Genomic DNA, 17,036 nt, shown 5'->3' with positions numbered 1-17,036 from the left:
CAAAACAACAAAAACATTCTCCTTGTAGCTTGAAAAATCAAAATTATATTGAATTATATTAAAATCATATGAATCACTGAATTCATATGAATTAGCATATGTACAGCTAACTTCTTCATTAAAATGGAGCAGAGAGAAAAAAAGCACCAAATAGCTTCTGCTTTAAATTTGTGTAACTAAGAAGCGTAACACTTAAACTCATCTTATTTCACTATCTAAATTGTGAGATTAGACAACTGTCAAATTCAGCATAAAAATAAAAAACTATATATTTCATATTATATATTTAGGAGGAAAAATTTAACTTTCAAGCAAGCTGTAGATAATTCTCATAATTGGAAGTCTAAACAGTTAACTTGTAAAAATATCAGTAATTTAGTACTACAGGGTACAAAATATAATTTAACCACTTGGTACTTAACAAACGAAATAAAAAATGCAGCAAATAGCATAGTTTTATGTGGAAATATTTTAATAAAGTCCTCTGCCAGTTCCTTTAAAGCCATTCTGATAAATATTTGCTGGAATATCATAATCGCAATTTTCTCCAAGCAGCTCAAAGAACAATTTCAGCTCACTGAAATTATAAGCAAAAGCAGGAACTATTTGTATTTCATGGATGAAGGAACCAGAACATAGAAAATTTAAGTGATCTGCCTTTTGTCAATCACTAGCATATTAAATAGTCTTTGTGACATGGGGTTTTAAGTTTTGTCATCTAAACTATGTAACTTCTGTATTACATAGTCCTTTGGAATTCAAAATTCAAAAAAATATTTAATAAACACCTATCAGTATAAGACACAATGACAGCTACTGAGGGAAAAAAATTTTAAACTACAATCTCAGTTTTCAAAGAATTTATAATTCCTCCAACCAATATGTGAAGTCACTTACAATCTGGCTCCAACATAACTTTCTAGATAAATTTCATGTAATTGCTCTTCACACTCTCTACGTTCTAGCCATGGCCCTTCTGAGTATAAGTCACTTCATCTCCTCTGAGTCTGTGATTTTACACAAGCTGTCCTCGATGCCTAGAATGTTCTCATTTCCTCTGATCCTGGAATCCCCAGCTCTCTTTTCAAAGCACAGCTCCAGTACTACCTCCTACAGAAGGCCTTCCTGATTCCCTCAGTGCTGCCCATCAATCCTCAAAAATTACTTTAAATTTATGTAATTATCTGAATACGTGTTATTTGTCCTCAGTAAAATGCAAGCTCCTTGAAGAAAGTAACTATACTGTGTTTGTGTCCCCAATGCCTATCAACATACATATAAGCATTTGATTAATGCTTGTTTAAATTGTATTATAAAATTCTGTTGAAAACATTCTTTAAAAATATCTTGACAAATCCATTTTATTTTCACCAGCAGAAACTCCAACTGTAATTTTTATTGTTTGTTACAATTCATTAACATAAAAATAATGTATTTGGCAAGTAAGAATTTAAAAAAAAAAACATTCTCAGTGACTTGATTCGCCATTTTATTACACATTTCTTTTGACTAAGTATGTAACAAATGCTGATGTCATAAAAGATGTGAACTACAGCAGCTCCAACCCGTTTGTTCAACGGCACCCTCAAAGCTCCCGAGACAACTCTGTTCCAACTACGACTCACCACAAGGAACAAAAATCATAAATTTCATATTAAATGGCAATGTAACTAAGCTATAAATTGCTAAAATTGATGTTAATCAAGAAAATATCTAATCCTTTCCCTGTAAGGCAAAACGCTATTTATCCATTCAGTTTCATCCCTTCTTCCTCTCACAGGTTCACAGACGTTGTGAACTCTGTTCTTCTGGTTTACCAGGTTTATTTATACTCATTCTCCTCCATTTAATTACCTCATAGTATTATTCCATCACATTAATGACTCAAAATTCATTTAACCATTTCTTTGTTGCTTTTTTGCCATTGCAACTGATGCTGCTATGAAAATCTTCCAAGAGGTGACCTGTTTCATTTCTAAAAACACTCTGGAGTCACTGCCAAAGATGGAGCGACTAGAGCAAGAGATTTAATTGGTTTTGCAACTTTTACTGCACAAAATTTTCTTTAATGACATCCTACAAGTTTACAAATTCACCAGCAACAAGTGAATGTATGTTTCCCAGTAAGTCTGACAGCAACGAGTTTCCTTGGTTTTATTTTTACCAATCTGATAACTGTGAGCTAATAATACTTCAAAGTTGTTTTAATTTGCATCTCTGATTATCAGTGAGATTGAACAAAAATGTTCACGTGATTATTCAAGCAAAAATTGCCTCATCATATCCTTTTTTATCTACCATCAACTGGGAGTTAGTTTCCTTTATAAATTAACAGTTCCTTAAACTTATTGTGAAGCTTTTAATGTCATATTTGCCATATATATTCCAGTGTATTCTTTTTCTATTTAATTATATTGTTCTTATTGAAATTGGCAAGAAACCTACCTTGCTCCTAATAATTTCTTTTATTTGTTGAACAGTCATCTTCCTACCACAACTAAGATAAACACATTATTCCATTTTCTCCAATCTTTCTTATAGTTTTCATAGAATTCTTTTTTCTCATGCTTAAGTCCACCATACATTGGAATTTCACTGAAGTATATGGATATTTTTGATTATTTGTTTTTCAATTATCAATTTTACTATGATTTTATCATCTTTCCTATCTCAGAATCCTTCTAGCACTTTCTCTGTACAATTCTTTTAGGCTTATATTCTATTTCATATTATAACCATTTGTGAGTTTCTTAAAGCCAAGGAATTGTCTTTTATTTAAAATCTGTAACTCCTCTGGACACTTAGCACAGTAACCTGGACAAAGAAGGCACTTAATAAAGTTTCTGTGAGTGAATTTTAAAGCTTAATATAATTTTTAAAAATATATTTGCATACAAACATGTTTATGTATCTTTACATATAATATATAGGATAAAATCTTTAAAATTCCCTATTAGAAGGAATTCACCTCTAGGTATTCAATAACTGAATATCTAAAGATTGTAGAAATGTCATTTTAAAATTAAATTGGAACATCAGTTTGAATAGCTAGGATTAGAAGAAAGGAGATCTCTAACTTAAAGGGGAACTTAGAGGTTATCCAGTTCCATCCCATCATTTCACTCTGAGGCCCAGAGAACTGAGGACCAGTACTGGTATCAAATTCAACAGGCATTTAATAAGGACCTAATACATACAAGATGGAGCCAGGATGGTATAGTGAAGGGAGAGCAATCCTCAGAATCATTAATCCAGGGCACAAGGCTCACCCCTAACAAATATTGGCCTAGCGACCAAGACCAAATCATTTAACCTCTTATTAATCAGATGAAGCATTCTAAAATTATAAACTAGGAAGACAGTATATCTATCAATATGATCACAAGAACTATATGAATATAATTGCAAAATACTATTTATGAAGACAGATCTAAGTAACTGGAGAAATATTCATTGCTCACAGGGCTCAGTCAATATAAAAATTGCAAATACCAATCAAATTATCAATCAAATACCAATCAAATTATAAAACTTTCTAAAACTAGAAAAAAATAATGAAATTCTTCTGGAAAAACATAAGATCAAGAATCTAAAGGGCAGTAATAAAAAACATGACAAGGAAGATGGCCTAACAATTTATCAAAGTCTATTACAAAGCAGAAATCATCTGAAAAATTTGGTACAGATTAGGTATCTAATATACAGAAGCAAAGTGGTCTGCTGTTAGATAAACCCCAAACCCCAGCAAGTAGGATACGGAATCAGTATTTGACAAAAATTACTGGAAAGCAGTTTGGCAGAAACTAGGTATAGACCAACATCTTATACCATATACCAAGATAAAGTCAAAAGGGGTACATGACTTAGACATAAAGAGGGAAATCATAAGCAAATTAGGAGAGCACAGAATAATTTCCCTGTTAGATCTATGGTTAAGGGAAGAAACTATGACCAAACAAAGAATAGAAGATCACAGGTGGTAAAATGGATAAAAAGTAAATTAAAACAACTCTGAGTTACCAATGTACACCTATCAAAATGGCTAATATGACAGAAAAGGAAAATGACAAATTTTGTGGTGGATGTGGAAAAAGTGGGACACTAACGCACTGCTGGTGGAACTGGTAACTGATCAAACCATTCTGGACAGCAATTTGGAAGTATGGTCAAAGGCCTATAAAACTGTGCATACCCTTTGACCCAGCAAGTCTACTTGAGGTCTGTACCTCAAGGAGATCACAGGAAAAGCAAAGGGACCTTTGTGTACAAAAGTACTTATAGCAGCTCTTTTCATAGTGGCAGAGAATTGGAAATTAAGTGGATACCCAAGCTATGGTATATGATTGGATGGAATACTACTGCGCTATAAGAAATGAGGTGCAAGATGGTTTCAGGAGAACCTGGGAAGACTTATATGATCTGATGCAAAGTGAGGTGAACAGAACCAGAAGAACATTGTACACTGTAACAGCAATACTGTATTGTATGATGACAATCTGTGATAATCTGACTCAGCGATTCTCAACAATACAATGAACCAAAACAATTCTGAAGGACTTACGATGAAAAATACTACCCACTTCCAGAGAAAGAACCAATGAAGTCTGAAGGCATACCTTTCTTTTATTTTCTTCATTTTTCTTGGGGGATTTTTAGTCTGTTTTCTTTGTAACATGTCTAATATGGACATATGTTTTGCATCCCTGCATATGTATAATCTATATTGAATTTCTTGTCTTCTCAAGGAGGAGGCAGAGGAATACAGGAAAGAATTTGGAATGTAAAATTTTTAAAACTGAATGTTAAAAATTGTTTTTACATGTAATGGAGGAAAAACAAATTAAAAAACATCTAAAGTCACACTACTTAATTGGATTTACACATAGTATTATTTTATTCAATGAACTTAGACATGTGAAGACCTAAAAAAAAAAAACAGGAAAATTGAGAAACATAAGTCTTCTTCCCTCTCTCTGACAAATTTTTTTCTATAGAAAAAAAGAAATTCTCAAAAAAACCCTACCAAAACTCAAAATCATGATTTTTTAAAATTTTTCTGCCTTTTTAAAGCCTAAAAGAGTCACATCATTTGCTCTTACCATACAAATGGAAAAACTAAGATGCCATGAACATTTTTTTGTCTAAGAAACTTCGTTAGGAAAAAAAATCAACCATAAAACAGTATATAAAACAGAATCAGAAAAGCAGAGGTTTTTTTTCAACTTAAAAGGAGTTTTACAACTCATCTGATCTACTCCATGATTTCGCACATGAAAAACAAATGAAGTTCCAGAAAAATTAAGTCACTTGGTATATTTGAATAGTAAAATTAAAAAACACACATCATAAGAAAGGAATTAAGGAGGAAAATTCATAGGGCATTCATAGAACATATTACATATAGAACATAAAACATAATTTCACTGATATTTAGATGAAGTACTTACCCAATTTAATGTCTCCTTCCAATGTAAAAAGGATGTTGCCTGCTTTTAAATCTCTATGGATAATTTTATTTTCATGTAAATAGTTCAATGCCTCTAAAGTCTGCTTGCAAACTACTTGTATCTGGGATTCTGTTAATGGTCTCTCAAGTTCTATAAGAGAAAAGTACAAAATACATTTTTGTATTTTTCATTACTTCTTTCCAATCCATACCTTTATCACTGTGACAGGTTTTTTAAATTTATGTGTGTGTCATATGTAAATATAATAAATATTTAGAAGTCTATTCTATTATCATTTTTCCATTTTTAAATATCCAAATTCTCTGAATAACAATACAAAGGCAAGTCACTGATTTCCTATAGTTTCAAGTATCAAGCACATCACATAGTTGCCAAGGTTTGTTAATTTCACTTCTGCAACTTCTCTCAAACATGTCCCCTTCTCTCCTCTGACACTGCTATCACCCTGGTACAAGCCCTAAACTCCTCATGCCTTAACGATAGCAACAGTCTCCTAGTTGGCTTACCTGATACAGGTCTTTTGCTACACCAGTCCATTCTCCTTTCAGTCACCAAAATTATTTTTTTCTAAATCACAGGCCCAATTATGTCACATACTCCCTGCTCAATAAATTCTAGTAGTTCCCTTATCATCTACAGCATAATATATATAAATCTGTTTGGCATTCAAAGCCCTTCATGACCACGCAGAGCCCTTCACCTTTCCAGTCTTCTTACACCTCAAAATCCACCAAGAACTCTTTGATCCAGTGACACCACCCTTCCTCCTGTTCCTCAAACAAGATATTCCATCTCTAGGCTCTAGGCCAGAGGTGCAGCCTTTTGACTGAATCCAAACTTCAAAGAACAAATCCCCTTATGGAGTCAGTCAAAGGGCCATACTTGAGGACCTAGAGGACCACATATGACCTCAAGGTTCTCCACCCCTGCTCTAGGCATTCTCAGACCTGCAAAACTCTGCCCCCCTTACCTCATCTGCCTGCTGGCTTCCTTCAAGTCCCAGCTAAAATCCCATCTCTACAGGAAGCCTTTCCCCATCTACCCTTAATTCTAATGCTTTCCCTCTATTGTTTTACTTCATATTTATCCTGTATGTAGCTTGTCTGTACATAATTTTTTGTACATTGTCTTCACTATTAGATTGTGAGCTCCTCAACAGCAGGGACAGTCTGTTGCCTTTCTATATCAAGCAATCAAGTGCTTTGCACAATGCCTGGCACACAGCAGATGCTTAATGAATGCTTACTGTCCTACTGATATGTTAGGAAATAGACAACACCCAGTCAATTCATAAATGCTTTTGTGTTGACTGAGAACAACTAAAAATGAAAAACAAAAGAAGAAATTGATACTTACCAAGCATCACAGCATCTACTGCTCCACCTGCACAAAATTCAATGAGGATCTGCATGTAAATAAAAGAACACAGATCTAAAATTTCACTGGGTAAAAAATACAAACTAAATTTTGAGAAATTATTAATGAAATTCAAAATAAGACCTTCATATCACAAACTTAGGTATGGTTACCATTAGCTTCAAAAAGGCCAAATCAATCTTTTAGAAGAGAAAGCGATCTTACTATTAATGTAAAACAATTCTTTTTACTAATAAATTACTACTCCACTAAGATTTCAAGAAAGCATATACAGAAAACATCATAGGAATATACCGTTCAAATACAGAATGTAAGAATATGCTGTTTGAATATAGGAATATTCTGTTTAAAGTTATAATATAATTTTTTTAAATATTTTCAAGTACTACTACCTTGTAAGAAAATGTAATTCTAACATTTTAATTGTTTGGGCTGATAAAATATTTGTTATCCTTTCAATAATATTAACATGTAAACACTGATGCTTGTACACTAATACATGTAATACCCAGAAACTACACGCATTAATGATGTGAAAATCTAACCTAAATACGCAATGACATTTACAACTATCAGAAATGTAAATGATTACAAATATCATGGCTGCTAAAATTATTTTAGTGAGCTAGCAGGGTGCAGTGTATAGACAGCTGCTCTCAAAGGCAGGAAGACCCTCGTTCAAGTCCTGTCTCTGAGGCATACCGATTGTATTACCAGTCAGACAAGTTAGCTAACCTCTCGTAACTCCTTAAAGCTCTACATTACGGAGGAAGAAGCAATGACCTGCACAGACAGGTGAAGTTTCTTCACCTGGGAGTTCCCAATACCAATGAAATCTCAGGTCCCATCCTTATCCTCATCCCTTTACAAGTTTCAAATAAAAATATGAGTATCTGGGATGAAGGTGAGATTGAGGAAGCAAGAAGGATTGTAATCAGTGGAGCAGGCTCCAGATTCCTGCTTTAATGTCCCCAACCCATCTGACCTTGGATAAAGTAGATAACTACTCCAAGCCTGTTCATCTGTACATAAAAAGAGAGGTAGGACTAAATGGCTTCTGAGATGCATTCGAGTTCTAATTCTATAATCCTATGATCTCATACATATAGGGAACTCCCTGTGTGGAAACTCCCCACAAATTCATATCAGCAACTCCTAAAGTTTCCTGGGGCACTAGGAGGTTAAAAAATTATCAATGGTCAAAACCTGATACTATATGATCACCATCGCTATATTTATACAGCTCGTACCATGTGCCAGGCATTATGCTAAGCACCTTACAATGATCTCACTTGGTCCTCATAACAAACCTAGGGTGGGCGCTATTATTATTCCCATCTTACAGATTAGGAAACAAAGACAGGTAGACACTAACTTGACTTGCTCACACAGCTAGTAAGTGTCTGAGGTTGGATTTGAGCTATCTACCACACATAATGCTACCTCTTAAATATTTCTACACACACACACACACACACACACACACACACACACTAGATACTCTTATTTAATTTGTAGAATGCCTAACAGCTAGATGTCTATTATTTAAGATTTTTGGCATTTTGCTAGTTTTATACAAATAAATGGGAACTTTTAAAATTAACCATTCTCTACATAATTTTCATGAAAGGTAGTGTTATTCACAATAACTGCGAGATAGAGAGAACAGGTGGTAAAAACACAACTTTACAGGTTAAGGACATAATGTTACAAAGATATTAAGTAATTTACCAAATTATTAAGAAGTGGTAAAGGTGATATACTAGTACATTCAAACTAGTAATGCCTAATTCATATGCTCTTTCTACTATGTGCTGTCTTTTCCACATTAGTTTGCCCCTATCTCTAAAAGGAATTTGCATTAAACCAATAATGCATTTAAAACAACATTCTTAATTACTCTAATGCTTGGTCCCCAGCCAGGAAGTGATCTGCTATTTTCAAGAGCTGAGTAATAGAGATAATGGAGATATTTAAAAGGTCATCTTGTCTATCTCCCTTTCTCATTTCGCATTTTTCACATTTAAGGAAAGAGAGTGAAATGACTAGCTCAGAGACCCATAACTAAACTATTGTTAGAATTAATAGAGCTAGGACACAATCCCAGCTTTCCTGTCTAGGCCAGTACTCTTTTCACTAATAGTACATGATTATCATATAAAAAGTAACCTTATACAGCTTATTTCAAGACAATTATTTACAAAGTACATATACAAAAATATACATGATGTACATACATTTCACCAAGCAAGAAATTCAGTCTGATTAAAACATAGCAACTGTTTCAACACTCCTAGTAAGTTTATGTAATTTGAAGCAAATTCTGAGCAAGAAATAATGGGAAATCATTATTAATTTTCAGGAAAGTTCAAAGTAAATATTTAAGTTTGAAACTACACTATACATTAGATAATTAGGGCCTTGCCTTTCCTTAAGTCATAGAAATTCTAATTTCTGAATAAAATCCCTAATTTTGATTAACTTAGGAATTTTTTATTTTGATTAACTTACAAATTTTAGTTTTTATAACTACTTTAAAGTAGTTCCTTAAACTACTTTAAAACTACTTTAAAAAGAACAATTTATAGGCTTATGTCAGATTAAGACCTGAAGTGAAAAGCAAAAACAAGAAGTTTTAAGCTTCCCTACAGACAGAAATAAAATTCCCCATGACTACATTTAGAATACATTAAGATGAGCCAGGTTTATCTAAAATTCCAAGTTAAAAGTACAGCCTCAAATACTCCTCATTACGAAACCCAGGCAATTTCCGCTGCCTTAGCAACAGAAAGATGTGTTCAAATCCTTCCTCTTATCTGTACCGGTAGAGAAAATTCATGAGGAGCTCTAGTTTTTAAAAAATGTACAAACTTAACTCTGAAATATATATATATATATATGTGTGTGTATATATATATATATTTTAGATAATTATTCTATTAGTGACCCTACAATTATATCAGCTCTTCCTTAAGTCATATCAATTATAGCTGAAAAGAAGGGTCAAGATCTATAAATTATATTTTTAAACTTTATAAGATTTCTTCTATCTACTCAAATAAGAAAAGGTCATTAGAAAGCAAAATGCTTACCCAAAGATTATTTTCATAATAGAAGGCATCGAGCAGCTTGACTATATTTGGATGATCACATGATGCTAAAATATCAATCTCAACCATATAATCTTCAAGTTCTTCTTCAGATTTAGTGTCAATCACTTTTGCAGCCGCTAACACATTTGTCTCTTTATTCTGGGCCTAAAAATTGAAGTACAACAAAAGTATTACTACACTTAGCATTTGTAATTATATTTAAAGGTAACTAAGGTAAAAATGATTAACAAATTTAGTGAGTTGAATTCTATCAATTTGTTTTTCAGGTCTTGCTCTCAATAACAAATAAACAAAAAAATTAAAAACCATAATAAGTTCCTATCCACTATTTCTCCAACTGAACCAGCCTCTACAGTTTCATATATTTTGCATAATAAAGCCAGTTGTGAGCAGGCTCAACAAAAACTAAAGCCCAGAATACAATATTTGGTAGTGTTGCGCTCTAAAAACATTGTTTGCTCACAACAGTTATTGAAAAAAAGGTTTACCTTAAAGAAATGGCTCTCTGGGAAAGGGAAGAGGATTAATGGCAAGACAAAAATATAACAATAATCCATTTTTAAGATAAACTTGGAGTGCAAACTGAAGTATAATTTTTCTACCTTATTTTTGCCTTTTTTGCAACATGGTTAATGAGTAAATATGTTTTGCAGGATTTCACATGTATAACTGACATAATATTGCTTGCTTTCTTAACGGGTAGGGGAACAACCAGAGGGAAGGAAAGAATCTAGAACTCAAAAAAACTTTTTTAAAGTGTTAAAAATAAATAATAATTTTTAAATATAAGAAAAAACCTATTTTAAAAGAAAAATAAAATACTAAAATATCTTATGTACGTTCATCATTATTTCAGGAAAAAAAATGTTACCGGAATATTAGCTTAATAGATCCAGAAATAAAATGCTTTATAATTTATTTTAAAAGTGTCAGAGAACCACAGAATTTGGAAACTAGAAGGGCCCTCAAAGGTCATTCAGAGGCCTCAGCTCATACTCAAAAGAAATCTGTACTATGATATGCCTGACAAATGGATAATTTTTATTACATTAAATTTAAAAGGTTTTGTACAAATAAAACCAATGTAGCCAAAATTAGAAGGAAAGAAGAAAAGTAGGGGAACACTTTTATTTTATAGACAATTTCTTGGATAAAGGTCTCATCTCAAGTATATAGAGGACTTTGGCAAATTTATAAGAATATATATGAGTCAATCCTCGATTGATAAATGGTCAAAAGACATGATATGATATGGGCAGCTAGGTGGTACCATGAATAGAGTGTCAGGGTTGGGATGAGGAAGACCTGAGGTCATATCTGGCCTCAGATAACTCAGTAGCCCTGTGACCCTGGGCAAGTCATTTAATCCTGTTTGTCTCAGTTTCCTCATCTTGTAAAATGAGATAGAGAAGGAAAAGGCAAATCACTCCAGTATCGTTGCCAGGAAAAGCCCAAATGAGGTCACAAAGAGTAGGACACAACGGAAACAACTGAACAACAAAGCAACTTAAGGATATGAACAGGCAGTTTTCAGAAGAAAGACTACACATATATCTATATATATGAAAAAATGCTCTAAATCGTTATTGATTAGAGAAATAAAAATTAAAACAACTTTGAGATATCATCTCACACCTATATGACTGACTGAAATGATAGAAGGGGAAAATGGCAAATGATGGAGGGGATGTGGAAAAAACTGGAACACTAATACACTGTTGGTGGAACTGTGAACTTATCATTTGGAGAGCAATCTGTACTTATGACCAAAGAGTTATAAAACTGTATATGCCTTTTGACACAGAAATGCCAATATTAGGTCTGTTTCCCAAGGTGATCAGGAAAAAAGTAAAAGAACCATATGTTCTAAAATATTTACAGCAGCTCTCTTTGTGGTGGCAAAGAACTGGATATTTAGGGGATGACCACCAGTTGGGGAATGGCTAAACAAGTTCTAGTACATGACTGTGATGAAATATTCCTTACTGTGCTCTAAGAAATGATGAGTAGGCTGATTTTAGAAAAACAAGTTAAGACATGAAATAATGAAGACTAAAATGAGCAGAACCAAAAGAATGTTAGACACAGTAAACAGCAATATTGTTCAAAAAGTAACTGAATGACTAAGCTATGACTAAATATTAATAATATTCAAATCAACTACAAAGGATCTACAAAGGAGGATGCTATTCAACTCCATAGAAACAACTGATAAAAATAAGTATGCATAGTATGGTTTTGTGTGTGTGTGTGTATGTGTGTGTGTGAAATGGTGGCCTTCTCTAGTGCACGGAGGGGAGGGAGGAAAGGAGACGGTTTAGAACTTAAAATGTAACCAAAAAAATCAAATTCAATTTTTAAAAATAATATACCTGATAAGTGATCAACCAGATTCTACTTAAAGAACTTAAAGAGTAACCTGCCTCCTCTTAAGATAACACGTTGTGCTTTTAGACAGTTCTAATTAAGAAGTTTGTCCAGATAATCAACAGATAATGCCAGGAAACCTGGAATTTAATTAGGTATCCAATTATATCATTGATTAAGTCGCCTAAGATGCAGTTTTGCATGACTGATACAATAAATATAACCTCAGAATTTTACTCATTTGGTGTATCCTAAACCTAACTTAACACCTGAAAACAATTTAATCACTCAACGAGATCTGTCCCCAGAATTTTAGAAACCAAACTTTTAATAAAAATTATTCAAAACTATATTCATCAAAGAATATAATTAGTAACAATGCTACCTCATATCTTTCACACTTATTAGATAAACATTCTTTCCTATGCAACATTTAAAATAACACAAATGAATAAAACTCTGACCAGTAACAAATGTACTGAGATATTAATTTGAGGGGAAAGAATGGTTTTCACTAAAAAAAGACTTTAAAATGATCATGTTATGATTATTATGGTTATGTTTTACATGACTACACATATATAATCTATATGGAATTGCTTGCCTTCTTAATGGGTGGGGTGGGGAGAGAGGAAGGGAGAGAATTTGGAACTCGAAGTTTTAAAAACAAATTTTAAAGATTGTTGTTTACATGTAACTGGGAGGGAAATTAAATAATAAATACCAAAACATGATCATGTCAGAACTTAAATAATCATAATGCTTCATCTGCAACATAACTTAGCATAAAAGAAATGGAAGAGGACAGGAGTCATCCTCTGAACTATATGTATTAGTTTCATGTTCTAAAGTAGGCTGAAAGCTAAACCTTCCTGTACTACTACTATTTTTCATCTGTACTAACCTCACTGTAGTACTAATAAATTAAACATGAAAGATGAAATAGATATCTAATTACGCTGCAAAGCAAATTTTTAGCCTATTCCTATCCCTAATATAAATTTAAATGCTAAACTATACTAACTTTTCTAAGAAAAATTACTTTTACAGAAGGGGGAGCCTTTCTGGAATGTGCAAATAAGATGTAAAACTTAACATCATGCCCTGAAAATGGTATTAATTACAAAAATCTTAAAATAATTCAATTTTAGGTGTACCACCTCAAGTAACAGTACCAGTCTGGTTTGCTAATGACTGAAACATCTTCTCTTAAAGATGGCATTTTCTCAAACACTGCCATATGCTTAAAGAGCCTGACAATATCATAACAAAGACTCATATTTATATAGACTTTTAAGATTTGCAAAGTGTCTCCCTTACACTGACAATAAGGTACTTCTCTATCTTTTCATATTCCTCATGAAATTTGATTTGAAAAAAGGTTCCTAAAGTATCACCTGAAAGAATACCTCTGATCAATGAAATTATCATAACTTCTTCAAAATTTTAGAGATTCCCAAATTAACACTAGTATGTAAGCATAATGTAGGATCCTCAATCAAATTTTCTTAAGCCTACAGACTATAATAATTATATTATACACTTTAAAAGTTTTTTACTTAATTTAAATAAATATCTAGTTGTCACAAGTCTAACTCTAGTTATCTACACTACGAATAATTTTTGCTCAATTAAAATAAACATCAACTAACGTGAACGCCATATTAATAATAAAACAGTTCTGGTTAAGTAATAAGTCAGCAAGTTAAAAGTAGCATTAAAGAGAAAAAGATATTTTAATGAGAATAGTATATAAAGATATAGGATATAATAAAGAAAACCAAAAAAAGGATACAAACATATCCTACTACTATATTTTGATACAGACAAAATAAACTCCAAAATAAGTGAACTTATTTTCATAGTGATATTCTAAATGTATCTTTCTGGCAGGTATCAGAAGGTCAAAAACAGAATTCATCTTTACACACACACACACACACACACACACACACACACACACACACACACACACACACACACACACACACACACACACCCATACCTGTATTACTTTTAGGATCAAATATAAATTCCTCTGGCATATAAGCTTCATGACCTGGTTCCTCTTTCTTTTCAGTTTTCTTGCAGTTTGTTCCCCTTCCAATATAGTTCAGATACAATGGCTTACTTGCAGTTCCTCAAACGTAACCCTCCGTCAACTACCTCTATGCCTTTGCACACACTGCTCCTCAAAAGTTTTCCCCATCCTTACCTCTGCCTCTTAATTTCCCCAGCTTCCTTCAACACACAGCTCAAATTCCACTTTCTGTAGGAAACTTTTCCTGGTCCTACCAGATGCTAGTGCCTTCTCATCTGATATAAATTTTCATCTACTCTGTATATATCTTTGTTATTTTTCAATCACTTCAGTCATGTCCAACTCTTTTGTGACCTCATTCGGAATTTTCTCAGCAAAGACACTGCAATCGTTTGCCATTTCCTTCTCCAGCTCATTTTACAGATGGGAAAACTGAGGCAAACAAAGTTGAGTGATTTGCACAGGGTCACACAGCTTGTAAATATCTGAAGCAAGATTTGAACTCAGGAAGATAACTTAACTCCTAGCACTCTAGGCACTGTGCCACCTACCTATACTGTATATATCTTGTGTGTACCTGGTTCCCGTTCTCCTCTATTAAAATGAAAGGGGCAACTAGGTAGTGCAGTAGATATAATGCCAGATCTGAACTCAGGAAGACATCTTCCAGAGTTCAAATCTAGTTTGAGACATTTACTAGCTGTGCAAAACACTTAATCTCGTTTGCCTCAGTTTCCTCATCTGTAAAATGAGCTGCAGAAGGAAATGGCAAACTACTCCAGTATCTTTGCCAAGAAAACCCCAAATGAGGTCATGAAAAATTGAACACAACTAAAACAGCTTAACAACAACAAATTAAAATGGAAGAGACTGTTCTCTTTCTTTGCATCCCCAACACTTAGTACAGGGTCCTGGTCCATAACAAGTACTTGACTCACTGACAAATATTATAGCAACTCATTTTATAGGCAACTTTAAGGTTCTTTCTTTGCAAAAGTTCTAGAAGCCATACATGTATTATCATTATCCCCATTTTTAGAGATTAAAAAAAATACATGGCTTAAATAGGTGAAGTGATTGACAAGAGTCACACATACTGATAAGTGATCTTGAACTCAGAGTTCTTCTGACTTTGAGTCCATTGCTCCTATTATTTCTACTAGATCATGAAAAGAGGCTAATAGCTATGGTTCTCAAGATAAGGAATGATTTATCCGGTAGTCATGGATGTTTTTACTTTTACCAAAACTTCTGTGATAGAAAAAAGGTGAAGGAAGAACATAATATTCCATACATGGATCCTAAGTTATGATCTTAAAATAATCAAATACAATGGCATTTTGAAGTCCTTATTTTCCTTGACATCTCTGTAGTATCCAGCCCTACTGAATACCCCAAAGTACCAAACAATATTCCATTGACTTTGCAGATAATCATCTAGTTCCTTTCCTACCTCTCTGACTACTCCTCCTCCTCTTTCTCTTTTAATGGATCTCCATAATCTTTCTGACTTAAAAGAAGATATTCATCAAAGTTTTGTCTTCGGCACTCTTGTCTCTATGGCATACTCTGATATATTCTCAGTACTCATTCCCATGACTTCAATTATCACCTCCAACAATTTCTATGTTTAACCCTGACCTCTCTTATGAATTCTAGACCTCCATTATCACCTGGCTAACACTTACCTTGTCCAAAACTGAAATTATCTTTTAACATAAAACTGTCTTTTGACTTCATCAACTTCAGTGGCACTACTATTTGCTCAGTTTTCCATTTTTTGAAACATTAGTGTTATTGCCAATTCCCTCTTCCTCACCTTTCATTTCTAAACAGTCACCAAGTCCTGTTGTCTTCATATCTCTTTAATCCATTCCTTCCTTCTCTATCCCTCCACCACTATCCTAATTCTGGGCCCACATTATCACCTGCCTAGACAACTACAATAGCTTCCTAACAACTTTTTTCATACTTGTAACAAAGTGATGTTCCTTCTTATAATTATTTTGATTACATCACTCCTCTGCTCAAATATCTTAAAGTGTTCCCCATTGCCAGTAAGTAAAATTCAAATTCTTTTACCTAGAATTTAAGGCCTTTCATAAAGTGGCTCTATTCTAACCAATACTTCCAGTACCTTCCCATCTTGTTCTTTATGCCTGGAGTGTTCTCCTTCCCTACTTTACTTTACTATCCAACTTTTAAAACCCAAAGCCCACATCATATGAAGCTGTCTCTGATCTCCCATAATACTCTTCCAACCAGACCTCCACTAGAGGTGACCTCCCCCTTCCTCTTTTAGTCCACACACAGCACTTTGCTGTGCTTCTTTATAATGCACATAACTTGTAATACTGCATATTATTATAGTTATCTATGCTTCTGTCTTTTGTTCTAACTTGACTGCAAGACCCATGAGGACAGGTGGTTCACATCCTATCTGAAATCTATCTTACCCCAAACACCTAGCACAATGAATGGCACTATTAGCACTGAATATCTAATGAAATACAAAAAAAAAAAAATTCACTGAGACTAAGACTTGTATTTTCCATGGTATACAATATCAAGCATAAATGTGATACTCAATGCAAAATAGTTCAAAAGATATAATAAAGATATACAAAAGATACAAAGATATATCAATCATCAAACATTTAATAAGCACCT

At 33.3% G+C, this 17,036-nt stretch overlaps 1 protein-coding gene across 3 annotated transcripts in view; it reads right to left on the bottom strand.

Annotated features, from left to right (window-relative positions):
- Window positions 1-17,036, bottom strand: part of SLK (STE20 like kinase) — a 70,374-nt gene that overhangs the window by 38,802 nt on the left and 14,536 nt on the right. For all 3 annotated transcript variants that reach the window (XM_072621502.1, XM_072621504.1, XM_072621505.1), the window contains exons 2-4: window positions 9,938-10,102; window positions 6,825-6,873; window positions 5,448-5,597 (exon numbers count right to left, since the gene is read on the bottom strand). In XM_072621502.1, coding sequence (XP_072477603.1) covers window positions 5,448-5,597; window positions 6,825-6,873; window positions 9,938-10,102 — 364 coding nt within the window. The remainder of the gene's footprint in view (window positions 1-5,447; window positions 5,598-6,824; window positions 6,874-9,937; window positions 10,103-17,036) is intronic.

This window comes from Notamacropus eugenii, chromosome 1 (assembly GCF_028372415.1).
Source record: "Notamacropus eugenii isolate mMacEug1 chromosome 1, mMacEug1.pri_v2, whole genome shotgun sequence".
Classification (NCBI taxonomy): domain Eukaryota; kingdom Metazoa; phylum Chordata; class Mammalia; order Diprotodontia; family Macropodidae; genus Notamacropus; species Notamacropus eugenii.
This window is presented reverse-complemented; position numbering and strand designations above follow the sequence as displayed.